Here is a 26,827-nt window from a genome sequence, read left to right as displayed (position 1 = left end):
CAGCAAGATCTTCGATCCACACCCGTCCAAGGCACCAGCCACAGACGTCGCGTTGCGGGCTCTGCGTCTTCGGGCCCTGGCGGATGTCAGCCTGCAAATTCTCTCAGTCTCAGCCTCTGCAATGGAAGACCCCATAAGAGGATCGGGAAGATTAGGAGCTGAGGACTGAGTGGCCCACCTTCCGCCGCTGCTATCCAGAAATGAACGATTATTCCGTATGATGCGGAGTGAGTTTCCCTTTTAACAGAACCAAAACAGTTAGTGTGGGATGGAATTGCCCCTAACCGTTGTGTATTGAATTTAGCAGGATTGTGTCTTGCCTGCCTTGCAGCCTTGTAGCCTTGTAGCCTTACAGCCTTGCAGCCTCGAGTTGGAGGTTGGGTTCGATCACTATGATGTCATGTTGGTGTGAGATGATATCCAACAGTTCCTATTAATTCTCGACCACAACAGTCTAGCTAAAACTATAATTAGGGAAAATGATATCAATGAGAATCAAATCTAGTCATGCGCTGTCTCAATCCTTCAGATGATCAGATCGACGACCGTGTATCTACTATACCTTTGACCTTTGCAGAAAGAGCTCACCAACCTCGGTCAAACTTGGACAATATGCTTGTCGAATGCATCAACCTGTAGGTACCTGTAGCTCTTCCACATGCCCTGCAGCACTGCAGTATTATAGACACGCAGCCTTAGCCCAGACACAAGCCAGTCCAACGTAGGAGGATACCTAGTTTTCGCACCTACATCTACTCAACTTAATGCCTCACATTGAAGAACACCAAAAATACCGAATACTGAACATGGAACGAAAAAGTAAACACCTTATCACACCTCTGGTACACTTGACAAATACAACTAAGTGCACAGTCATCTGCAGAGCTTATCCACGGAAAACTTCCAGTTCAACCCGTGAGAAACACAAAAGAAAATTACCATTATGATGCTGACCACTGCCCAGCAGATTCTAGAATCTAGATCCTTTGCGCGCGGGTGGCGGCGCATGGATGTGTATCATATCATCATATTATCGAATCAAGGCGTTGGCGTCAAGGTGATGTTTCTTTGGCATCAGTCACGAGCGGCAAAGTACCTTGGGTACGAAATTAGGACAGCGTACGAAGTAAAGTATCAGTACTCTGTACCCTGTGTAAAAGTATTATTCAACGCTCAGTAAGGTAGCTACATGGAATCAAATCGCTGCGGTCAGAGCTAGAAACGATGATCGTTGTCTTGATGACTTCGTCGATATCGTTATGACTTGTTGAGTGCCGTTGGAGATGGGGATGGTGGGTACATCCGCAAAAAAAGCCAAGATAAATTTAGAAAGGTAGGTCCGCGCAACCCCGTACATAACTACTACAAATCCAGATCCGGTATATCGGTAGTCAAAGAGATAAGGAAAGCTCAAAAATCATTAAATGTAATGAAAAGAAGGTGCAGAATCAAGATTCTGGGCTCTAGCTTGCGCCTTGGCCAGGCAGTCGTGGCGTGTCGATTTTCATGTGACGCGATCAGTGCGAGGATTCTAGATCACCACTTGAGCAGGGCCATGCATATGGAATCCGCCCCTCCGGCAGTCGGTTGCGCATATCAAGAGATTAACCGACCGTGGGTTGAAAAGGTTAATATATTCCTATGCATTAGTGCTGATAATTGTTAAAAAAAAATCAAATGCATCCCTGCTAAGAAATGACTTCTTAGTAGTTGTTGACACGTAATGTCAGTGCACCACCATCTTGGCCGCGAGCTTCAATTGTACAGTAATACAATGCTCATTATGCAGTGCAGCGATAAGGCTCTATTGCGGTGACAGTTGTCTCAAAATATGCTTTCAATGTAGAAGTACACGACATGGTACTGGACGATCAGGCCCGAAGCACAATCCAATAGACATAAATTTCTCGACACATATCAACGGTCAAAATATGCATAGTATTTGGTATCAGAAACCCCGCAAATCAACAGATGACGATGAGAGTCAGAATACGTTTGTGGAAGCCTCGAGACGAACCGTCGCTAATTTGTGATAATGACATCCATGGCTTTTTCTTTTTGGGCGAGAAAGTCCATTCATGAAAAGGGAGAAATGCCATAAAGAAAACAACCGCCTGGTTTTAGACGAAATCATCTGTACAGGATTAATGGTTAAGAAGTTTGTATCCTCCGTATGGCTCATTTAATAAAACAAAATCAGACAGCCACACGATGCCTCGTATCGATTGCAAGACTGAAATGGAAAGAAGACCCCGGAAAGAAAAACAAAAGGCCTAGGTCGCAAAATAACAACCATATGAATCCCCTTAAGTGCGCCAATATGCAATGCAGTCGTGATCGTGCGTCACAGCATGCTCAGACGGCGGTCTGTACATGTATGGTAGAAAAATGTGCGGAAAGAGTGCGGCGAAAAGGGTATCACTCGTCAAAAACGCATAACCCATCGAATAGACAGGTACGTGTCGATGACTGGGAAAAGGGGACGGAATCGAGGGAAGAGAAAAAAATATTGGAAGTCAGAAGGTGAAAGGTAGTAGTTGGGGGAGTGCCTCTACCATCCCTTTACATGGTATTCCCATGGCCCGAAGTCGGTATAATGATTAAATGAGCCATTCTTCGCGAGATCCTTGTCAGGGGCTGCATTTGCGGAGGCTCCATTCGCGACGCCAGCATTCCGTTGGGATGATTGTCCCTTTGGTGCCCCCTTGGGTTCGGGATACTCTTGTAGGTTCGCCATATCATGAGTTGTGTGTCGTCGCTTCAGGAAAGCGTTTGCGGTCGCACTCTTCTGCTGGCGCTCCCAGAGCAAGTGGCGTCTTAACGACTCAGTCAATTCTGTGGCAAGCATGTTTCTCCGTGTAGTTCGTGGAGAGTGTGCGACCGACTGTGGCGACGGCTTCACAATGATCGGCTTCGACCGGGGAACATCGGGACCACGCATTATCAAGCTCTCCTCCTCATCTTCAGGTGGGGAGGCAGGGATAGACGGGCCATTAGGTGATGTTAACCGCGAGCGCTGGAGGGCGGGGCTGGAGCGTGACGTTGGCCCCTGCATCTTGGTAGGCTGGTGCATCATCATTGTAAGAAGGGAACGACGCGAGACCAAGTTAGGCTTGGAATCGACCCGCTGAAAGAGCTCCCTTTCCTCGACGCTGGACCTTCCACTCTCCGTCACAGAGTCTTCCCAATCCGAATCCTCGTCGTCCTCAATAGCACTCTCTGAAACTTCATCCTCAGTCTCAATTGCATCCTCATCATTGTCGTAAGACCTCTCGCTGATGGGTTTGATGATTCCAACTTGTTCTTGAAACGAAGTCACTTTCTTCGATGGGCTCGGGTTGGTGGTTGCCGACTTGCTAAGCTCATTAGAAAGTGAGCTGCGGTGTGGCTTTTGTATCGATATCCGGTCCTCGAATGAGCTTTCATCATCATCCCCAGAAGAACCACCAAGTGTGAACATGCCACCCTTCTTCTTGAAAGGCGTGGGTTTCAATTGCGCTGGCTGCTGCGCTGGCCCAGGATCGGCCGCTAATCTTGGCTGCGACCGGTACGATGAGGAAACGAGCGAAGGAGAAAAGCCACGCACGACACTAGGAGACTTCATTAAATAGGGTCTAGATGGAAGGACACCGGAGGACGAAACGCTGGTGTCAGAAGCATTGACGTTCGCGGCGTCGCTATCGTTACCCTCCGGCGCGGTCGTCGAACAGGATTCCGTGGAATGGAGAGCTTGTTGGTTGAAAGACGGGAAAGACGGAGTGCGTTTGGCAGTGGATTCCGACGGTGGTGTCGGGGAGGGGGTCGACGGTCGCGGGGTGAGGTCGACCACCGGAGGGGCGACTGTAGTCATTGGTGGGTCGAGAGGCTCGAGATTTTTCTTCTCTTTGATGTTGAGCACCATGCGCTCTAAGCCGAGTGACGTGATGTGCTTTTCTTTTCCACGGCCTAGATACGAGAACGAGTCTTCACGGACAACGGCCGGCTTGAGATCACATCTAGCACGCTTGATATGACTCTCAATTCTCTCGGCTTGTTCTGAAGCAGCAGACTCAACGCTGGAAGAAAGTTCGGGAAGGTCACCGGCTTCTGAGCGAAGGAGTGGCAATACAGACGTATCGCTGGACTTGTCCGGCTCCACACAGAAGGTTTCGCGTGTCCAGAGCCTCCAGCTCAGATTCTCCAACCGACGACCTTCTTCCATATAATCGGCACATTTTGAAAATACTATAATAGGAACACATATGTCAGTCACCAATCGCCTTATGCTCGCACCAATGTTCTAGAACATACCCATCCACATGCCATGAAGACTCTGCGCATTAGCCGTATCAACGTTGTGTATTTTTGCCGCGTCCACAGTTAGGACAGGAGTTGATAACCGCGAAGGCATGATAGCGACGCCACAATTTCGGAATTATGACACCGTTTTTCCCTTGCAAATATAGCTCCCTGCTGGTCTTTTCGGGGTCGCCGTCTCCCCCGATCGTGATCGTACGGCGCGAGAAACTCGAAAGAAGTATTTCCCCTGATCGCAATATGTCGCAAAAAGCCTGACCTCGTGAATTGTTCTGCAGATTGTCCTGCAGAAAATGGACTGAACCGTTTACGGCACCTTAGCTGTCGTCTCGTCAAATGAGTATGCAAAGACACAGCTCCTCACGATTCCTCAATCGACTTGTTTGGAGCGAGAGATAGTTTGTAAGACGCAATCCAGACGCACGTATGGTAGTCGCGGTGGTAACAAGCAGCCAAACGAACGTAATTCCTTTGCCTCTTAGGTACTCTTGTGTGATCTAGAACTCGCCAGGTGAACTTTGTGCGGAGAAGGGTTCAACCGGTCGATGAGTCGGTTGAGTTAAGAAACGGCGATGTCAGCGTGAGATACGGTCGTCTCGAGCTAGGGTGTAGAAGACGACAAGTCTGAGGCAGCCTGGAGAAGGAGGGAGGAAAGAGGTGAAAAGAATTGCACTGGAATATGGGGGAGTAAAAGGTGGAGGAGGGAGGAGCGGAAGGAGAGAAAACGGACAATAGTTCGTTTATGGGGGAGGGTCGGAAGAGCGTGTGCAGTATGTACGAGATGGTAACGGTACAAGGGGAGGAAGAGAGGGAAAAAGAAAATCGAGGATGGCCACACATAGAAAGGTTCGCGAAGGTACCGAGGGACAGGTTGAACTATGGTGACGGGTGATGGGATGGGGCGGTAAGTACAGTACAATAATAATGGAAAGAATACTAGCCTAAGTTACTTTTTTCCTTTAATAATTTTTTGGGCTAATTATTATTTTAATAATTGATTTAGTTATTTCATTTTCGCCCTATTGCTGTGTTTCACTTCCGGAGTATTGCCGTGGGTCACCTGGTATTTCATACCATGTCATTACCAGAAGTAATTTTACCGGTCTGTTTCCGGAGTTCCACCCCCCAAGAAGAAAAAGTACAGAACTTTATGGCACAAGAGTTCTTACGTACTAGGTCATGGAGCTTTTTCTTCTTGTGATGGAGCTAAGTACGGAGTAGGTAAAGCCACAATACACAAGGTCGTACCTTAGGTACATTATTCCTACAGATTAGTTAATGGGATTGACCCCAGTGAACATAGCTTCCCTGCATTCAGATGGAGTCACATTGACACATGACCAGATCCTTCAAGGTCCTTATTTTCTTTTTCTGTTTCTATGAGTATTAATCTGACCTCAATGATCAAGACATAGTTATCATGATAATTAGTAATAGTCTGATAGTTACTATGAATCATGATACAGAGGAAGTGCTAAAAATACCCAAGGGTGATGCCCCAAGTATCAAGGTACCAGGAAAATAAGACGGTGGCAGGGTAAGGTATCTCAGCTTCCTCATGGACAGTCGAAAAAAAGATCTTCTTGTCCTGTGACCTGCTCTGCTGCTGAGTAAGGGCAGGATATCCTTCCAGGAGCAGTCACTTGACTCAGGAATGGGTCCATATCGATAGGCGCTGGTCCAACCCAAACCAACCGTTAGGTAAACTGCCAATTTTTGCAATATATCTATCTCTCCACAAATTCTAAACGGAAAACAAGCCTCATTCTAGCCCAGTGCTGTATCTATCAGCTTTTTCTGCATCTCAAAGCGAGGCTTTTGCTATTGTCAGAGGAGCTCGTTGATCACCATGGCTGATAGTTGACACGCCACATCCCTTCCTCAGGGGCCGTTTATCAGTCCTGCTGACTGTTCCTTGTGAATGATGTTCAAGTAAACTATTTTTTGCCACAGAACTTGCGCCTTTCGTTTTCTACGTCAAGATCACATTTTCCAGAAAGGTGCTTTGTTTGTTTCATTCGGGCTGTTCATTAATCCTTGGCAAGTTCGGTTCTAGGCTCTAGGCCACTCACTCCCTTCTTTTCTCCATATTTTTTCCCCGGATATTTGGTGGATATTTTCCGTCCATATGACCTGTTGATGGCTCAGGTTAATGATCCCGGCTGAAATGGATTGGTGTTTGATCGTCCTCCTTACTGCTATTAGCCGGTGGTATGTAAGTTTTATCTACATTCTGTTCCCAAGCGTAGCTGCATACCGGGGAAGTCTGGAAGTGTTCCGATCTGGCTGATCCTCCTTACCGGTTCTTATAGATTATTTGAGGCGTCTTATGTTTGAAAACAATCAAATATTTAGACTTTTAACGTGGCTAGGGCCAATAACCTCTCCATACCCTATGTGCTAGGAGGCATATAGCCGATGCTCATAGAAGGTTCCTCTGTCTTCTTCAAACCATTGATATTTTGAAGTGCTTCTCAGAGCATTAATTGCAGTATTGGTCTCCTGTACCAATGATTTCTCCACAGATGTTGGCGCTACTTATCACATAGTGTACGCCATATCCCCAAATGGCTCACACCTGAAGACAATGGGATTTGATCCCCACACCCAGGCATCTGTCATATTGAGGTCAAAAGGTTCGAGTAAGTTCCATAGCAACCCCATTTAGAGTCAGAAAGAGTCATAAGGTACCATGTTCGCCGGCGGCCACTGACAACTAGATCTGGAAGTAGATCATGCTATCGAAGCTCCATTAGGAGCGACCATTGAGAGGGCAGTATGCCATCCAAAGGAGCTCCTGGCCGCTCTTGATTGATATTGGCTAGCATGTCTAGGTAGTCCGTTCCGTGGCTCAAATCGGCCAAGCACAAAAACCAGCGGCACTTTTCGCCAGAAAAATAGTCCGATTACAGGGATCATGTTAACCGCCTAGAGTTACCATCGTCGAAGTAGTAAGTAGCAGTAGTAGTAGGGAGTACAGGCGCACGTTTTGACGATCATGTGATGTCCTACAATTCAGCCTAGGTCCCAAGCACCTGATGGATGAGTTGTACGACTTAGTACATTTTCGCCTCTCTCCGATCTCTCCTCTTGAATGGAGATAGCGTCAGCCACATGATGTTTTGCAACGCCATGCTAGCCGCCTACTGGCTTCAATAATCTCGTCTCCTGAGCAGGCGCGAAATGAAGGAGAGGAAAAAGTCCATCTCTGAACAGAGAGTGGTAGGCTCGGCCCGAAACAGAGCTAAGTTTCACACTGTTGTCGACTAATTGCCGTAGCAGTTTGCATTCCCAACAGTAGAACCTAGTTGCTATTAGCTGATCGAGTCGCCAGTTCCAAGAGTCCCTCTAAAAAGGCAGAGTAATGATTTGGAACTTGTCCATGAGACGAGTCCCGATGACTGATCCGCAAGCGTAGAAGCGGGCCATAATGTCCAACATTCATAGAAACATGACAGGCGATTTACGCAGGACAATACTAAAGTCTAAGCATGACATCCCGGCGCCAAAACTAGTCTGAAGACTCTGTTGAGAACAACATCCACATGTATGAAGATGACTTGCATTCAAGGCCCCTATCGTCTCCACAATGACCGAGTTCTGTCCAGCTGCCCATATTTCGCGCATACAGATTGTTCCACTGCGGCGATGGAGCGGAGCCACGTAGCTGTCTCTCATCATGTCAGGCGCGCTGCAAGCCTTCAGAACCACTCGGGAAGAAGATAGACAGGAACTAGGAAGGTGACTATGATATCAGCAGGTAGAGTATGTTGTGAAACTTTGAAACTACTAGATTATCGTTTGGATCCAAATCTTAAACGTAAATAATCGAGTATTAAGTTTGGGAACTGGAGTTTTATCGGATGGTTGCCCCATATGGATCCTCCGCATTGTTCCCATCAAGCGAAAAGGGTCAGATTTGGCCCCGAATGAACTGACGGTACAGAGTAATAAGCAATCCATAAAGTATCTCTTACCTCATGATCTCGAAGATCTCAATAATCGTTGGAATTACTCATTGAAAAACAACCATGAATCTTTACGATGAGCAACTCCAATAAGCGAGATACGGCTATGGGAATTTACTACCGAGTAAGACAAGTAGAATGCCCTACTTTTGCTCCGTGCTTCATGTGGAATTCCAGTAACACCAACGTCTTGACTCTTCGGCAGCCAGGCTAGGTCCTCCGTGATTCGGCACCAGACCCTAGCTTCCGCTATCAAGACGATGGAAATAAGTATCACGGTATGAAGGATGATGAAACCGGAGGAAGACGTAGCTATCAATCGGAATAATGAGGAGGACTCATAATTTTGAGCTATTCACATCGACTCTGCACAGCAACGGAAGCCTCCGACCCTGTACCAGCCAACCTCGAGTCTTGGCGTGAAGCACCTTGAATTGAAAGTGAGGCACTTGAGGCGCCACAGAATGATTCACCTCGGCAGAAGAAGAACCTCAACCCAACCATAACAGGTTAGATCAACGAAGCTGAATACTGTCTTTCAACATCGATTACGAAGTACTGCAGTGAGGTTGCGGAGTTCTTTTAGACGTGGGGGCAAAAGTCCAACCTGTGTCAATCTCAGTGGCGAAACATAGAGGTCACAAGAACATCTCCTTGTCACATGATGGGAGGTCGACCCGCGGCATTTACCTTACTTTTTCCTTTCCCTTTTTTTGACTTTGTATTTTTCCGTTGCCCATGGGGGGAAGGCAGAGCTAAAAGTTTTGCAGGGGCTCCGTGTTTTCCATCGTCTGGATTCATGGTCAATCTGAATCGGTCCTAAGGAACCTGCAAAAGGGGTCGAGAGGCATGCGGTATTGTCACCAAAGTTACAGGATGGTCTCCTACCTATGGTGTATTAGTTTGTTAAGAAAGGGCTTTGGAGAATCATTTGGCACGGCAAAATTGAGACAGTTGACGGCCCCTTAGCTGTATAAGTTCGAAGCACTGAGTACTGGCTATTGTTCATGAGCTGAGAGTACCTACTCATAGATGTACTCTCAAAAAGTGCCACAGGCCCTAGGGATCCTAGGCATTGAGTCTGTTAGGGTATTACTAGTAGCACAGCATAGGATGCCGTGATTGCTCCATTATGCCTCCTAGACAATCGTCCTTTAGCCCCATGAGGACTCAATTGCGCTGTACAATGATCCCAACCAGCTCACATATGCCTGAGGGCCCTGCGACACATGCAGAGATACTGAACACATGCAGAGATACTGACTATCGACTTTCACAAGACCTCCTTACAGAAGCCGTTCGAGCGATGAGGCGCCAGGAAGCCCTCGCGAGCACTTCCACGTCGTAAACTCGATTTGCTGCCGAATGCTGCGGCACCGGTCAAAGAATGAGTTCGCGGGAGGTGATCTGCAATAGCGGTCTGAAAGGGCTAACTATGTAGGTGTGTGTAAGTGGCTTGAACTTGGCCATGCCTGCTGTCCAAACGTTCCGAACAAAGGACTGAGCCAACCGGTGTCTTCGAGACAATTATGGGATTGCGTTCCGTATCTACTTCGCTCTCATAAGACACGGCAGGGACAATAATGTTATCTCAGTCCTGATAATTATAGCGCCTCCTGGCCTTGAAAACTGAATGTGGTGCGCCTAGTCCACTCTAGAGACTACACATTCCGTGGCTGATTCCAAGAGCGGATATATCCAGCCCTATGCAAAGGACATCATCAGATTTCGAGATTCTTTGGGAAGACGTCTCAAATCCCTGTTTTCTCATTTCTTGATTATGCAAAGGGCAAAGCTTGGGTTGCGCACAGATATCAATATTATCTGGGGATCGTCAAAAGACAAAAAACCAATGGCCTGGAATTGGCTATCGATTTATCAAGGGATATCGTGTCTTTGTCTGCATGCTTTGATCGCTAGGAAGCTTCAAAGCAAATACCCTGCTCGCAGTCCAGGTGTTCAATAAATGATTCACGTACCCTGCATTCTAGTCATCAGCAATCAATGAACGTATAACCGAAATTTAGTTGAAATGGAAGCTGACCCGTTCCATCGGTTTTCGACCTTCCTTTGCTTCTACTAGGTATGTTTCCGAGCAGTCACATTCCACATATTTCCCAGGCCGCAATCCCCGGAGTCCAAAGTCATGATCAACCCAGCAAGTAACCATGAATGAAGTGTCCTTTACTCCATGATCACGACACGGAAGCAGATCCGGTGCTGTTACGAATCCATCCGTTATGTTCGAGAATTCGACTAGCGGACCCCAGAAAAGGTCTATGCGGATCTTGCAGCTTCAACCGTCTCCAAGGAGTTATATTCTACGCAAGGGTCACTTCGCCAGTTCCCACTCAATCACTCAGGAAAGGACTCCGGATCTTTCTTCCCGGAGATTGGAAGGAATTCCGAAACCTTCATTCTCTCTCAGTCGTACGTATCTGATGGCTGTACATTGACAGTCTATCTACAGTGTCCCAAGGCAGAGTCAGCTATTGAATCAAGCAGATGAAATTCTATTAGGGCCGATGCCCCTGTTTGTGTCTGAGGCGAGCTCACGTGGATTTGCCCATGGTCTATCCCTTGAATGCCCGTCGTTCCCCAGTCACCATCAACGGGCGATATCCCATGAGCAAGTCTAAGCAGAGTGTACAGATCAGGATCAATAATGACTGGACTGAAACCCCTAGCTTGATCGAGCACGACTTAAGCTTCCTTTGCTCCTTGGCGCAGAGATGGAGATCGCAGCGCTCCGCACCTTGATCCGATCCCTTGAATGAATTAACCAAGCCTCAGAGCAGAAGCTTACGACGTCTGCATGCATTGAATGCAATTGAGTACTGGAAGACATGCCCATCTCACCCAGCATCAATCATCTCAAACCTACCCAAGGCACCCTCTAGCACTGTAGGCCAGGGTTATCTCACCTGGCTGTCCAGGTACCTGGGAACACAGGTATGTTGACCGTTTCTCCTGTGGATCAAAAAGAATCCTCGACCGTGTCGATCGTTCGACGCCTCTACATACCGCTCTGCTCGACAGTCTCTGAAGTAAAGAAACGTACTTTTGTCTCTTTTCCCTTCGGTATTGAAACGTACTGTACTTGTTCCTGCCCGATCCTTACTGACAATCATACCCACCGCCCTCGATACCTCCATCACTATGTATGTGGATAGTTTCATGCTCTGTGCTACATATTTGGCCTCGCGGCAGTCATAGCCCTACGGCGTAGAGAACGCTGTGTCTCAATCAATCTCTGCCCCTGGAAACGGGTCATTTGATTCAAGACCCGGTCAGAAGTTGTCGTGTTGTCTATCATGCGCTAAACGCCAAACGCCTTCGCAAGCCACTCTGTCTGTGGATGAAGCATGTAGCAAAGAATCCTTGAAAATGGCTATGAAGAAAAAAGTAAACGCTCAATAGCCTAATCAGGCACCAGGAGAATATCAGCCGTGGGATTTCTTTTCCATACCACGATAGTGGCAGACTAGTGAACAAATCATCGAGAAGCTACCAGGCCATCTGACTTCGATATCGTTTAGCGGGATGAATGTGATTCGTGTTCCTGGACAAATTGGTCCCTTCACGTGGTGAGGGTTGTGTTTCAGGATTTGTTATTGTTTATGCTCTATGGCTATTTGTGAGCACTGGATATGTCGACTGGACTCTCTCATATGGACATGTTACTCCGTACTCAAGGTGAATTTCGGTGAGTAAATGATAGGTTAAAGATTGAGTCAGATACTGCCGCTATGTAACTCGAAAATTCCAAAGTACGATACTTCAGAGACCAATCATTTGTACTGGATTCCTTCTGTTATTGATGATGATGATCCGGTGAGCTTGTTTTTCCACCTATCAATGTACTCAGGAATATCTGCTACGGAGTAGTGGCTGAATACGTATACATTCAAATATCGTCAATGTAATCCATTTACATGATTGATCAGACGGCTTTCTTTCGGATGCCACATTTGACATTTCCGGTGCCAGATCTTCCTTTCAATAGTGGAGATCTGTCTACTTTCGGAGTACTTCGTGGGGGAAAGTAAAGAAAACAAACGCATCAATGCACGTACTTCTGGTCTGGCAGAACAGGTCTCAGTGTGATTGACAATCCAACCGAGATAAGCACAGAACCAGACAAACAAACATTCTTCAAGCCTCTCCAGGGCGCAAATCTCTGTATCAACTTCGATCGTCTCCAGTTAGCCGCCACAAGAGCATCATCCGGCATCGGATCCCCTCACCGCAGTCGTGTGATGGGCGCAATCAGCGGCACCACTGCAGCACTGTACACAAAGTAGCGGTATAGATTCCTCGGGTTTTGGGATGCCAACCATAACAACATTTGATGGATGCACTACACTGTCAACGCCACACGGACAACGTATCGTTCCGAGGCTCAGTCCCTTGAATCAGACTGTGGTCATAATCATAATCATAATCATATTCAAATTCCATCATCGTCACAAGCAGAGAGCATATGGTACATTGCTTAACTGCATTCCCGCGGGTCAGGATCATGGTACTCAGCCTACCGCGAACGGATTCAAGCCACGTCAATAAGCCCATGCCCATGTGATATGGTATGGTCGAAACCACCACCACCACACGATTGCGGGATGTCACTGCGCCTACGGAGTACTCCATTTTCGGTTATCGCCCAGGCAGAGATGAGCGATGATGAGAGAAAACCAAGAGATCAGACTGAGATCAAGAAACCATGGGGCCGGTGCCTAGGCGGATGTGATGCATCGTGACACCACGACATGCATTTACCCCGGGTCAGCAAAGCGGTCTGTTGCCCATGATGCTATCATCGTGCCTCCTTTTCGACCCAACAAGTACAACTGACAAGGAGATAATACGGTGTCGACCGATTCGAGTCTAGAACGGAAGATTTGCGTCTGGCGATTGGTCGTACACTCGTACAGAGCTGTCTATTGTTACTATATTCAGCACCGGCTGGGATATTGCTTTTTCCTCCATGGTACAGGGGTACATGAACAAGCATAATAAATCCAAGCGCCTGGTCATCTGAACATCTGAAATTTCCTTCGGGTACTATGTCTGGCGATATGACCCTTTCTTTTGCTATCGTGTCTGAGTCTTCGCGCCCGAGATAGGCGTCCAATATTACAAGTTACTTGGATGATGCTGGTAATTGGTCGCTTCGGAAGGCATCTGTCGTTTCCATGATTTGCTGTCAGTCAATGTTTCTATCCGATTACTGTGCTGGACATTGACGCCTCCATTATACATCTCGATACTCCTGAACTGACTCATCAGACTCATTCGTGCTTTCGATCGGTCTAGAACAACAGCCTTCGACATGGAGGTTCCATCGGTACCTTCAACCATCCTTTGATCCACAGGGCCATACTCCTGTAGGTCTGTTGTCATGTTCGAATCTGTCATGAATTCATGATCATTTCGCCGCGCCATGCAGTTGACGTTTCCCCTTCGGTCTCTCTGCTGACCGCAACTCCTGGTCATGATACCGCTGCGAGAGGTCTTTGCGCCGTCTTTCACGCAGGCGGCCCTAGTCGAACGATGGCACACTTTGTTTTTTGAAGATGATTCTAGGTATTGTAGAGATTGAACCAGGGACCGTTTACTCCAGTTTAACGGTGAAGACGGTTGAGCACTTGGACCATATCTGTGTAGCGCTGTATAATCCTGACTGGACGTAGGCTCTATAGAGACGAGAAAGAGAAGAGATTGCGAATAGATACTGGCACATCCATCTTCGATAGACTAGCAGGCAGACTGCTTAGAATGTCTCTGCTTCTACCCAAAATCTGGATCGACTGTAGAGTTGTAGATTATACTGACGTCTTTCTGACTTCGACACACACCAGCCCTAAGTTCCTCCTGGTCGCATAATTGTGCACAGATTTCACAGAACTCAAGGGTTTACTAGATTAGAAACATCATAATATTCAATGGCAACTCCATACTGGCCTTATGAATGAATTCACTGCAAGTGCGTTGAAATTCACTCGCAAAAGCACTAGCATCTAGCGTGTGTAGCTGGGGTTTCCATACAGACTCTCTTTCAACATCCACTGATCCTGGTCAGCTATCTTTATCTGCTCAACCACTGGGCTGCTACGCCGCATTGATGAGCTTTTGAGTCATTATACGCTCCTGGAGAATCCCCTTTCTCCAATTCATCCTCCCAGACAAATAGCCATATCCCACCGTCGTTATACGGCCTTCTTATCTCCCAATCAAGGCTGTGCAGGTTGTCAGAATGCGGGTGTCCGATGCTGAGAAGAGCCCAGCTCTGATGCGACTATGGGACTGGAGGAGTTCCGATCTGCGGGTCAGACGGCATCCGCAAAGCCTACGACACCAGGCTGGCGCCTGTTGAGTGTCTGACAAAGCTCCCCAGTCCCCACTGTGAAGACGGATGACATCGACGATGAACTCCAGTGAATTATTGACAAGGAGAAACTAACCAACCCAGCCGACGGGCCTCGGTCGCTGGCAAACCGAATGAGGCAATTATAGCAGGATGTCTGACTCTCGTTGATGGAGAGATAGGCAATGCGCGCCACCACGGCTGGTAGGACGGGCCTTAATCACACCTATGGTTGCAAAGAATGGACTTCTTCGCATCGAGGATACACTCAATCTTGCATCTCTCTCGGTCGTTGTTTGGGCCAAATCTTTCAGGTGCTGCACCGACGAAAAGAACCAGAGTGATGCTGGAAACGAGACTTGGCAACGAAAAGCAAACTGCGTCCCACTTGAAGCGGTACTTTGGAATAGCCTGCAGCAGCTCAATGCCCAAGGCCACTCATTTGCCCTCCATGTCCAAACGCGTGGACTGATCGACCCCGAACCCTGCGCGTCATCCGCGGAAAAGCCGAGTCCTTGCCAAAGATGCGTAGTCGCTCCCGCATACACAAGCAAAGTCCTGCATCTCGGCGCGTGCTCAAAGTGCATTTGGTCAAATAAGGGTGCTCGCTGCTCGCTTCGCCCGCCTTCCACTTCCGGTCATTGGGACCAGCACCTTGATGGGTAAGTCTCATCCCTCTCATGGGTTGCTCTCCGCTGACTGGGACAGTTCCACTATTCGCGACGGTGGGCTCTCGTTTCTTGATGGCTACGGCCCAAATCTCTCAGACATGCCTGTTGCCGAGGAGGATTTGATGTCGACGTTGCGCGCGATTCTCCTCGCAAATCACTCGCTCCCGCGCTCTTGAACAAAGGATCGCCAATTTCACCACCATGTTCAATCGCCAAGACAAGGATCAACCACCGAGGCACCGGAGCCGCCTATCACAGCCACAATTAATATGACGACCCAAAACTTTAACCTGCCGTCTGCCCATGTCGCCTTGTTGGAAGGTGTCCCCGACAGGCTGCCATGAGTATACACCAGGATTCCTGCTCAGCCTGATGGCTGTTGGTTGTCGAGCCCGCGGTATCGAGACCATTACACAAACTGCATGAAGATGTGAATGGTGGTTTTAGAACTCAGGGGTGATGGCAGGACCCTGCTTATACTCACCATAGGGAAGAAGAAAGAGCTCATCGAAAATGGCAGCTTGGGTCGCCGATGCATCCGCTCCTGTCACCAAACCGTACGTTGATAGCCCATGGGAGCAGCCAGCACTTCATCCTCGCTTTACTGCGCACAAGAAGTGGTAGTAACAGCAGATCTCTTCACACTCTTATTACCAGTGGTTGGTCGGAGTCACAGGGCTTTCAAAACCATCCAGCATGTTCAAGAAAAGGTACACCCCAACCCCCCAACACGCGAATACAAGCCCATGGTTCCATTCGAGGAACCCGTCCTACGTGATTTTTGCAAACGTACCTCAAAATGTGGTCAGGGAATCGCTCGATCAACCGTGCCTTCTTGGACTGAAAAGAGCTCGGGTCTTATGATGAAACTCAGACCCTTAATTCCCAAACGGCCCAGCGCTCCTCGTGAGCTTGCAAGAAGGCTTTTCACTAGAAGAATTGAGAGTACGACGGCGTCCATGGGCTGAGCCCAGGCGCTCATATTCCGTCATTGCTACCCATCTGTCCAAGTTCTGTGGCAAAGTGTGTTTCTTTTGGACATGAGACCACCAGAGACAAGCTTCTTGACGATCTGAAAGCTCAACACGGCGGTCACACTTGCTAGTCTCGACATACGTCCACCAGGACTAGTGACATAGAAGGTCATACCTATGGAAGTTCTCACATAGATAGACTGTAGAAGGCTGCTGGTGGATTCCCATGCTAGCGTTGGTGGATCTTGGCAGTCCCACACATGATCGGGAGCCCGAGATCCCGATGCTCCGACGGCCAAGGACGGAATATTACCAACCTTGTGTTCAGATTTTTGACCTCCAGATCTCTACCTCGAGACATTAATACTGTCTGATGTTTGTCTTTCGGATAAACATTGCTACATTTTGGATAGTAGACTATTCAAAGAGACCCCGGAGCTGCTCCCTGGTGGGCTCCGTCAAAGAGCTGCGGAGCACCAGGTTATCACATCCCAACCGCTTCAAACTAAACAGCTGACCAGTTGGTTCGGTGCATTTTCTTTTGTATAAGATTAAACTTCGCCTAACAGCTGGACTTTCCCGTGTCCAAGAGAGCCTTTCACTTTCAGAACTTCCCCTATTGTGATCTCGCGGCTTCCTAATCAGGCTTCCGGCAGGTCCGGGTCCATATATCCTGCTCATGACAGCAGAAACACGCTGCCTGGTTTAACAAAACCATGCAGAACTTATCAGTGGCAGCTGGGAGCGGTCTTTCTATGGGGCCGCTGGTCGGTCATGCACGTATCCATCAAGCACCAAGATCTGAAGACCATCACAATGTGAATCGAATACGTAACTCCGTGGTAAGAATCATCTGGATTTCCCGCTCCGGTAAAGAAACGGCATTGATCAGAGTTTTCTCACCAGGTCTGCGAAGCTTGCTACAAGAGCAAGACAAAGTGTGAGCCTGATGCCTCCAACACGTCTTGTAAGCAATGTAAGCGTCGTCGCATTCCATGCGACCTCACTTCGGGGAAGGAGAAGCAGGAGCGTAGAAAAAGGTAAGCGTGCACCAGACCAGAGCAATGACTCGCAGTCTCCCACTTTACGACAAGTGGTACACGGCTGACAGATCTAGACGCCTGTATGTAAAGGCTCTGAAAGAGCGCTTGGATAGGATGGAGTCGCTGCTCAAAGCCGCTGGTCTCCTGGACGAAGAGAATCTTACACCTCCGGAAACCAGCAGCGATGATGATGTCTCTCTCGAAGACGACGGATTTGAAGCCGAAAGTGACGATGATCTCTCAAGTATGCTGCCGCATAACTTGGGTGAGCACAATATTCGGATGTCGAAATCGACCAATCAGCAGTCGGAACTTGAGCCATCTAGCAAGCTTTCGGGTACTGCAGATAGCCAGCATGTTTCCCTAATTCGATGGGACAACAAGGCCGACTCCTTATACTATGGTATGTTGTTGATCAAGTATCTGAGCCTTCTGCACTCTCTAAGATTCTGACCCGTTTCAGGTCGTTCTTCCTCATTGTCCATTCTATCCAGAGAAGGGATTGAGTGGATCAAGCACAAGACCGGTGAAGTGAACTTCCTTCGCTTGCTAGTCTCAGACACAAAGCACGATAGTCCATGGGACTATTGGCGGCCCGACGTGTTCCACGATGTCTTTGCCTCGAAGGTCTTCAAACCTCTTCCGCCCCGAGCGGAGGTATTTTCCTTGTTGCGCGATTATTTTCGAACAATCAATCGCTTGTTCCCGCTCTACCATGAAGCTTCTTTTATGGAAATGGTGGAATGGCAATATACACAGCAGACTTGCGATGACGCTGCTCGGTGGTCCAGCATCAATGTCATTCTCGCCTTGGCCTATGAATACAGATACACAAACAGTCTCAAATCGGAAAAAGACAAAGAAAGAGCATGGCTCTATTATAAGAATGCCATGTCGGTTTTCGCTGAACTTACGCTGCGCCGGACTGATATTTTAAGTGTACAAGCCCTCCTTGGCATGGCACTTTTTCTTCGCGGTAATTCAGGCACTCAGTCAGCAATGCCTTTAATAACAGCAGCCATCAGAGCGTGCCACCGACTGGGTCTCCATCGTGACACTCCGCGGCCTCACCTTGCCCCAGCGGAGCAGGAGCAGAGGAAACGGGTTTTCTGGATCGCCTTTATTCTAGACCAAAGGTAAATAGAAATTATCAGCTTCCTTTTTGTCACGACTGTTCGCAGCTGATACGATGGTAATGCAGTACGTGTATGCGAACTGGGAATGCGCCAACTCAACATCCCGACGATTTTGACGTCGAGATCCCTGCTGTTGATGCCGAAAATGATCTTTTGCTAAGCGATAACAAGCCATTTTTCCAGCAACTCTGTCGACTTACCATCATCAAGGGTCGTATATACACGAAGCTTTATTCTGAAAAAGCCTTGCAGAATAAGACTGCAGCTGAAGTCATCAAGATCGTGAAGGAACTTCACGCTGAACTCGAAGAATGGAGGGCGGCGAACACGTTTGATGATCAATTGAAACAGGGAGCGGCAGGCGAAGATTTTCTGCGAGGATTTGCGTCCGCTGGCATGCAGTTCGTCTACTTCAACTCTTTGATCTTGATCCATCGGATGCCGCTAGTCATTCACTTTATCTACCGACAACGTCTCGCAAATGGAGGTCCGGCATCTGAAGATGCCAATTTGATCCTTCGAGAGTCGTCCTCCTCCATTGCTCTTTGTTCAGAGGCTGCTAGGGATACATTGAGGCTTGTTAATAATCTCCCATGGGGTGATATAGCATGGATATGGTAAGACAACGATCGCATCCGGCACCTGTTTATCTCCATTTTGATGCTCACTAGTCGCACAGGTCTCTTCTATATTACGTGTTTCTGGCCGTTATGACAATTTTTATAAATATTCTACGAGACTCGCGGTACCCTAACGCCCGGGAGGACATTCAATCGCTCAATATGGCCTCGACATTCTTCGCCACGCTGATCCCCGGTGACGGGCCCTCCAACTACGCCCGGTTCATGACTCAAATGAGCGCAAACTTTGAACGAATAGCCAGATCTGTCGTAGAACGGGATCAAAAGGCAACCAAACTCAGCCAAAAAGCAAATTCTCGTGCATCAATGACCAGATCAGAAGCCCACTATCTCGCTTCAGACGAGCCACAAAGCCGGCGACACCAACCAGCAGAAGCGCCAAAATCATCTCCTTCATCTTCTCCCGTCCACTCGCCCTCGATCATCGATATTCCGCATCTCCCCGGTCTTCCCCGCATCAACTCTTCCGGCTACGTGGTGCCCGACAGCAGCCCTCCAGCGTCCGATGACCTCCAATCCTTAAGCCCTAATCCTCCACTCCAAAATACCTGCCAGAACGCCGCAGCGTCAGCTGAATCATCCGTCTCCCCCGAAGGATTCAATAATAGCACCTATCCCTTTGACGCTTTCCTCCCAATCCCGGTAGCCAACCACATCCCTCAAAGCGATTTCTGGCAGACCATTCCGGTAGCGGACTGGGGACTCCCCGATTCGAATCAGTTCAGTGACGATCCCTACATACAAGGCTTCTTTCAAGGAACGGCGCCGTCCTTCACAGCAACAACTACCACAGCCCCGTCGGATAATGTGCATTCGGCTTCCTTTAATATGGGATTCTCTTCTGAAACCCCAACTCAATTTGGTAACGATCAGGGCCCGGGACGGACCGACTGGCCTGGGGGAGGGTTTGCAAACCCATTCCCCTAATATGGGGTTGGGTTGCGCGTTCTCAATGCATTAAAGCTGTATACAAGCAACACGACATGTGACGACATACTATCCTGAATATAATCTTTATGAATGACGCGATCAGCAATACATACTTCTTTCTACTCTCGAAATTTGCTGATTTGAACATCATAGAAAGCTTTCCATGTACAAATGAGATATCTTCAGGAAGGCCATTCAATCAACAAACGCCAACCCTGAAACGAAAGAACTCGGAACGTCTATGTACAATCACGTTGGCCCTTCAATTACGCAACCAGCCAATTTAACGCCGTAAAGACCCATACCCACTCCTTGTCCATTCATAAGTTCTTTAGAAAACAGTTCCGGTAAGCATCCGAACGGCTTTACTCCAAACACCATTCCCAAGTTGTACTCCGGCAGTCTTCTCCCCCATTTCCTTGCAGAGGATAGTTCGCATCTCCGTCTCAGACATGCCGAGGTCATTACCAGATCCGAAACCATACACCTTGCTGGCGATCACATCGGTCTCGAAACCCAACGAGCCGACGTCCCTGGACTCGTTGCCCTGGACGATGCGGGTTCTCACCGCAAAGTCAACGTCGATTCGCCTTTTCCCATTGCTCGCGTGCTTCTTTGTGGATTTGGACGCGGGTGTTTTTCTGTTCTCGGCTGTATCGGCTCCGAGAAGAGTGCACCTGGCTCTAAGCGACAGCTTGTCTTCGTCCTCGGATAGCCTGAGTTTAGTTACGCCGCAGAATTCAAGCATGCGGGCTTCTTCCTCTAGGTTGAGCACGGAGTTCCAAGCATTTGAGATGAAGCGCAAGAGATGCTTTGGATTTATCGTAGCTGTATTGGGCTGTAGGGTTCTGAGGTGCTTTTGAAGAGACTTGAGGACCAACAAAGCGATAGGAGATAGCTGCGGCGCTTGAATAGTGGACTTGCCGCCGTCTATCGGGTGATATTTCAACTCAAGATGCTGGGTTGTCTTCTCGTCAATGCTGGACGGCCGTTGAGCTGCGTTTTCAATAGCGAAGGTGGCCGGGTGGAAGACGAGTTGAAGTTGCTCCCGATAAGACATGGTCAACAAAGGGCCTGCGGGTGAGCCAGAGGAGGTGGCTGATACGATAGACCAGCCTGTCTGATGCTCAATCTTCCGAACGGATTCTATCAAGGTTGTGAGTAATGGTCCAGCATATATAATCTTCAAGGGAGCGAGGAATCTTACCCTTCAATTCACTGATTTCCTTGGCGCTCCAGCCATGACACTCCTCTTTTACCCTTTCAGCTTCCTGGATCTGCGCCAAGAACTCGGCTTTGAGTTCCGCTCCAGACTCAAGGCTGCTGGTCTTCTCTTTCACCTGGTCTTGAAGCTCCTGCAGCTGCTTTTTCTTCAACTCGATCTCATCCTCTAGGCTGGAGAGCTTCTCCCGCGCATTTCGCAGTTCATCCTGGTCACAACTCTCCATCTCATCCGCAAGTTGCTGCAAGTTCGCGGCCTCCTCTTGCAGTGCAAATTGTTTGTCGACGAGAGAAGGTACTACGCCATCGAGCAGGGTCTCATATTTTGTTAAGAGATTGCCATCCGTCTTCATCTCATCCACATGCCGGTAGAGGCCTTCTTTCAGACCTTCAAGTAGCTTCATACGCCATTCGTACCATGTGGCTTTGCTCATTAATCTAGCATGGGTCTTCACATTCCGGAACTGGTTGTCCATCAACAGCCGGATGTCTGGCGGAGCAGTGGCATATTCTCGGAAGAGTGGCGGGTTCTCAGCGTATGTCTCGGCTTCAATGGATCGAATCACCTGTCGGCCTTCAGAGATGTAGGATTTCAACTCGCGGCAGGACTAAGTGGGCGTCAGTATACATCTAGGTCGAGGGGGAAGAAGGCAGCTTACATGCTGATACAACTCAAGCATGGGCACAGTACAGAAACCGGCAGCGACACAATCTTCAAAACTGGCCGTGGCGGCCTTGGACTCGGCAGAGAGCCTAGCTGTTCTCTTACTCGCACTCCCAGGGGCTGTAGTATGCCTTCGTTTTGTCGTAGTCAGCTCCATAAAATGGATGTTAGTCATGTTCAAGAAATCCTGTAGCTGAATAGGCTCAAACTCGGGCTCGCTATCTTGTGAAGCGACGTTTCCCTCTTCAGCTGATGTTGACTCTGTACTGGAGTTGAAAGACTCCGGTACGTCCTTCGCCGGAGTAAGCGACAAGGAGCTGGTCTTCAGCTCCTGGCTTGGAGTCGTGCTACCTTCAGTGGGTGGTGCAATGGCAGATTTACGAGCAGGTGAGCGCTTCAGATGTCCCACCGTCTCATCCTTAGTCGGCGGTGCTGGAAGTTTAATGCTCTTCACTGGGCTGGCGTTGCGACCCTTCAAGCGCTTAGGCGTATTGTCGGCGTCCTCTTCATCATCCTGATCTAGCTCTACGGGTCGCTTGCCCAATAAACCCCGAGCAGCACCCACGTGTAAGCTCTTGCGGCCGCGGAGCTTGTTCTTCTTTGGTGTGAGGCTCGAAATCATATCCTTCAAATTCGCCGTAGGATCCAACTGCAGCGGGGGGATATGACCATCCTCCCGCTTCTCCTCTTCTTCACGCTCCATGTCGACTTCTTCTTGAAGTTTCAGAGGATCCTCGAAGCGCACTCCCGATTTGGGCTGCTCCTGAGGAACGAAGCGCGGAGCCTCCTCTCCGATTGACCGTCTTTCATCGAGCATAGCAGCCACCCGAGGCGAGCCTAGGCCTTCTTTGTCAATTCCCAGACCGGATGAACGCCGTTTCTCGTGAGGACGCAATACAAAAAGGGGAACGGCTTCACCGGTCACCGCAGTAGATCCAAAGAGACTCTTGCGGCCAGGAGATTTATCCTTGCTAGCAGAACGGCGGGTCTCGGGCTGAAAAAGCTTCTTCGGCGATGCGCTTCGGTTATTCGTCGTGCTCAAAGGAGTCTTGCTGGGCGTCATGGATTGGCCGGCTTGGGGTGTCGAGTCCTTTGGTGAAGTCAGTGTATTCTTGACTGGTGATTGGTGTGGTGAGTGTGCCGATGGCGTGTTCGACATTCGACGGCTCAGGCTTTGCCTGGTTGATCGAGGTCTTACACTGGCTAAGCTGGGGCTTCCACTTTCGGAGGCGACAGCAGCCAAGTGGAAAGAAACTGGAGATTTTGAGGGGGACTGCCGAACATTCTCCTGGAAGGGAGAACTTCCCGGTTGTTCATTCTCCGACTCTGAATTCGTGTCTCCCCTTTCCTGGTTTTCGTCGACTGCCTCAATGGCCGTTGGCAAGATTCTTCCCATGGCAGTTGTGAGCTCCATTCCAGCCGTTTGGTCGGCGTCCTGCCCATCTCGAGTCCCTGTTGCCGAAAGAATGCCACCAACTGCCCCTGTCATCTCCATGTCTGCATCGTCTTCCATGCTGCCACCATCATCCTCACTGTTCCAGCCAGTGGTATTTGCTTCCTCAGCATGTTGAGCCTGAAATGGTTTGTTGAGAACACCTCCTACAACGGAGGTGAATTCCATTGTCATCTCCTCGTCGCTAGCATTACTTTCGCCGCCTGCGGATCTGGTGGGAGATGTAGATTGTTTAATGCCGCCAATCACATTTGTGAATTCCATTGTTTGCTCATCATAGTCAGTCTCTTCACTCGTTGACTTGCGCCGGACGGTGCTCTGGCGACGACTTGGCTGGATGATACGCCCAATTGCATTCGTTACCTCCATGCTGAGGTCTTCGTCCGCGATATGGGAGGAACCATCGGGAACAGTCGATGATTGAATTGAGGCGTGCGATGGATTGGTATTCTCTTGGTCATGCAAAGCGCTGATATCCTCCCATTCAAAACTTTGCCTTTGGCCCTTTTTGATCCAAGGCTGGAAAGCGCCAGTGATTTCTTGGTCAGCGATCTCCATTGACATCTCTCCATCCTCATCGTAGTCGATGCCTCTCGTTCCAGCTTCTTTAGCTGCTTGGCGTAAGGCCTCGTTCAGGCGGGCGCTGGAACTGGTACTGGAGCCCGACCGATCTGAACGGACACTCGCAGCTGAATGAACAGACAGGTCGTCCATACTCATCGCGGTACTCTCTCCATCAAATCCAGAACCTGAGGAACTGTCATCGTCGTCGTCGTCATCGTCATCTTCCCTTGCAACGTCTTGAATGCCAGTATCCTCCAAGTCATCTGCGGAGCCTCCGCTGAATGGACTAGACGACAGATCTTGGGAAGTTGAAGGTTCATCATACGCTGAGGTTGAACGGTTCTTGAGCTCTTGCAGGTCCGGATACTCCACTGGAGAAAACGCAATGTCTGATTCCGCTACAGTGTCAGGTGTAGACGGGGGTTCTCTCTGATTGGATGCTTGTGTTGGCGCTTGGTTCTCAGCAAGGGATGAAGCACGCCGTGTAGAGTTAGAAGCAGATGAGGATGTGGAATCATCAGGAATTTCGACAACGTTCCACGTGTGTAGTGTCGCCTCCGGAGCGAAAGAAACGCGGCGGTTTGCTTTGCGCGGACAAGTGTTAGCCAACCGTAGGGTTCCTAGGAAAGACATTGACTAACCCATCGATTTCCGGCGCGCTTCTCTCTTTTCCAATATAATCTGGCGCTCACGCTCTCTCCTCTCCTTCTCCTCCTGTTCCCTCGCGGCGGCGATCGCAGACGACGCATTGAAGGTATCGAAGGGATTGGCTGGATCTTCCGGGCCAGACACCGGCGGCTGCGCGGGAGTATCAATATCTACCAATAAATCTTCTTTCCTTTGATCATTACTATCGGCCTGGACACCGTCCTGTTGTGCGCCGCGCGCCGGAGTTTGTTTGCGCGTTTCTTCGAAAGACGGAATGTTTCGAACTGGAGAGACAGGAATCGTCGGTTTGAGAATAGATTTGAGCGGGAAAGCCATGGTAGACTAAATTATATTTCAGTCAATATTATATCTTACAAAAGAAACAATTTTGAGCGGCCAGGAAGGTACCTTGCGCCGATTGCCATTTGAATCCTGAAGCGCATCCAAACCACCAGGTCCTAAGCTCTTACTGCGGGACTTTTTATCTTTTCCCGCACGTTTCGCAAAGCCATCTTGACTTTGGACCGCACCTATATCTGTTGTGGCATTCTCTTTATCTATCCCAGACGTCAATCTCAAACGAGGTACATGGGCAATGGAACGGCGAGATCGCGGACGACCCGACCCCGCGGAGTCACCTCTGGACGCCATGAGGGCAGGTGAAGAAGAACATAGACAAGAAGATATCTAGGCGGTCTCCAAGAACACTGATCAAAGATAGATTTCTACCCCAGTTTATATGGATCGGGATTGTTCTCAAACAGAAAGTAGCATAACCAATCCAACCCGATCAACAAACTACAACATACATCAACAAGCGCGTCTCCCGGCCGCCGCTCATGTGATCACCCCTGATGTAAACAAACCAAAAAGCCCTAGCCGAACCGCACCATTCCACATCTGGTCTAGTTCCCTCATCGCACACTCACACCACGGAATATCGAGCCATCATCGAATAAATCTTCCTCAACATCGACGTCGACCACCGCCCCGACCCGACACCCCCCTTCGCGACGAATTTTATATCCAGCTCGACTTCGCTTCCTCGTCGACCTGAATTCTCGCAAAAATGGCTACCGAGTTGACCGTCCAGTCGGAACGTGCGTTCCAGAAGCAGCCTCACATCTTCCTCAACTCCAAGACCAAGGCGAAGAGCAAGAAGGTCGGCCAGACCCGGAGATGGTACAAGGATGTCGGTCTGGGATTCCGTACTCCCAAGACTGCCATTGAGGGCAGCTACATCGGTATGAGCGACCTACTTTGAGATTTTGCCGGCGCCATCGGATTTCAGACTCGGGACGCAGAGGCTACGATTACCTGGGTTTTGGGGATGAGGAAACCGCGCGAAATATCAAAATGCAATCACAAGAGTCATGGCGCAGAAATTTTGGAAAGAGGAGGCATCAGAAAAGGGGACGATTGCGCGACTGCTTTCGTAACGAAATCCAGTGCCATGGTCTTTATCGCGGAGTTTCGAGTTCCTCATCTCCAAAACTCGGGGATCAAATTCTGTTGGCTAGGCGTCGCGGAATATAATCAGATTGCTAATTTGGAACAGACAAGAAGTGCCCCTTCACCGGTATGGTCTCCATCCGTGGTCGTATCCTGACCGGCCGTGTCGTCTCCACCAAGATGCACCGTACCATCATCATCCGCCGTGAATACCTTCACTACGTCCCCAAGTACAACCGTTACGAGAAGAGACACAAGAACCTTGCCGCTCACGTCTCTCCCGCTTTCCGTGTTGAGGAGGGTGACTGGGTCACCGTCGGCCAGTGCCGTCCTCTGAGCAAGACTGTATGTGAAATTACTCCAAGCAACGACTCCGCGCGATATTCTCCGGCAAGCGGTTGACGCTGAAATGGAAACTATCATCGAGCGGCTGGTCATCCCGCGATCAGAAACATTTATGTTAACTTTTACTCTGATAGGTCCGCTTCAACGTCCTGCGTGTCCTGCCCCGTACCGGCAAGGCCGTCAAGTCGTTCGCCAAGTTCTAAACGTCGATAATGGATGAAGGGGGTGTTCACATGGAAAATAAAACCTAGGGCAGTGGCGTGACTGGATATAAGCGAAATGATCTGGCGGGTTGGGATTGTTTTAACGATTCTATGTCCCAGGTACCCTCCTGCAGGAAATATCCAATACAAAAAAATTTGATCCTCCTGTGTTACATACAATTTCTACAGCAGACCACGGAATAAGGGATTATCACGCACGGCAGCTTTGGGAATGGAATTTTCTTGTCATG

At 49.0% G+C, this 26,827-nt stretch overlaps 6 protein-coding genes across 6 annotated transcripts; 3 read left to right on the top strand and 3 right to left on the bottom strand.

The window, feature by feature from the left end:
• Positions 1–2,551: 2,551 nt before the first annotated feature.
• On the bottom strand, positions 2,552–4,390 carry Aud_000533 (uncharacterized protein; the record flags this gene model as incomplete). The annotated part of the gene is made up of 2 exons (XM_043286042.1): positions 2,552–4,224; positions 4,291–4,390. The coding sequence occupies 2 exons, from the start codon at positions 4,388–4,390 to the stop codon at positions 2,552–2,554; spliced, it is 1,773 nt and encodes a 590-aa protein (XP_043141977.1).
• A 9,010-nt stretch (positions 4,391–13,400) lies between these two features.
• On the bottom strand, positions 13,401–13,709 carry Aud_000532 (uncharacterized protein; the record flags this gene model as incomplete). The annotated part of the gene is made up of 1 exon (XM_043286041.1): positions 13,401–13,709. The coding sequence occupies one exon, from the start codon at positions 13,707–13,709 to the stop codon at positions 13,401–13,403; it is 309 nt and encodes a 102-aa protein (XP_043141976.1).
• A 1,150-nt stretch (positions 13,710–14,859) lies between these two features.
• On the top strand, positions 14,860–15,478 carry Aud_000531 (DUF3716 domain-containing protein; the record flags this gene model as incomplete). The annotated part of the gene is made up of 2 exons (XM_043286040.1): positions 14,860–15,293; positions 15,340–15,478. 2 exons carry the CDS (start codon positions 14,860–14,862, stop codon positions 15,476–15,478), a joined length of 573 nt encoding a protein of 190 aa, XP_043141975.1.
• Positions 15,479–16,992: 1,514 nt separating this feature from the next.
• Aud_000530 (transcription factor domain-containing protein) lies at positions 16,993–20,023 on the top strand (the record flags this gene model as incomplete). The annotated part of the gene is made up of 6 exons (XM_043286039.1): positions 16,993–17,118; positions 17,183–17,316; positions 17,394–17,722; positions 17,783–18,455; positions 18,521–19,072; positions 19,135–20,023. 6 exons carry the CDS (start codon positions 16,993–16,995, stop codon positions 20,021–20,023), a joined length of 2,703 nt encoding a protein of 900 aa, XP_043141974.1.
• Positions 20,024–20,357: 334 nt separating this feature from the next.
• Positions 20,358–25,227, bottom strand: Aud_000529 (kinetochore-microtubule binding complex subunit SPC105; the record flags this gene model as incomplete). Its single annotated transcript, XM_043286038.1, has 5 exons — positions 20,358–21,172; positions 21,234–21,855; positions 21,907–24,512; positions 24,570–24,918; positions 24,985–25,227. 5 exons carry the CDS (start codon positions 25,225–25,227, stop codon positions 20,358–20,360), a joined length of 4,635 nt encoding a protein of 1,544 aa, XP_043141973.1.
• A 418-nt stretch (positions 25,228–25,645) lies between these two features.
• Aud_000528 (40S ribosomal protein uS17) lies at positions 25,646–26,576 on the top strand (the record flags this gene model as incomplete). Its single annotated transcript, XM_043286037.1, has 3 exons — positions 25,646–25,820; positions 26,135–26,373; positions 26,508–26,576. The coding sequence occupies 3 exons, from the start codon at positions 25,646–25,648 to the stop codon at positions 26,574–26,576; spliced, it is 483 nt and encodes a 160-aa protein (XP_043141972.1).
• Between the last annotated feature and the right edge of the window lie 251 nt (positions 26,577–26,827).

This window comes from Aspergillus udagawae, assembly GCF_001078395.1.
Source record: "Aspergillus udagawae IFM 46973 DNA, scaffold_1, whole genome shotgun sequence".
NCBI lineage: Eukaryota > Fungi > Ascomycota > Eurotiomycetes > Eurotiales > Aspergillaceae > Aspergillus > Aspergillus udagawae.
The sequence above is the reverse complement of the archived record's forward strand: the minus strand, read 5'-3'. Positions and strand labels throughout refer to the sequence as shown.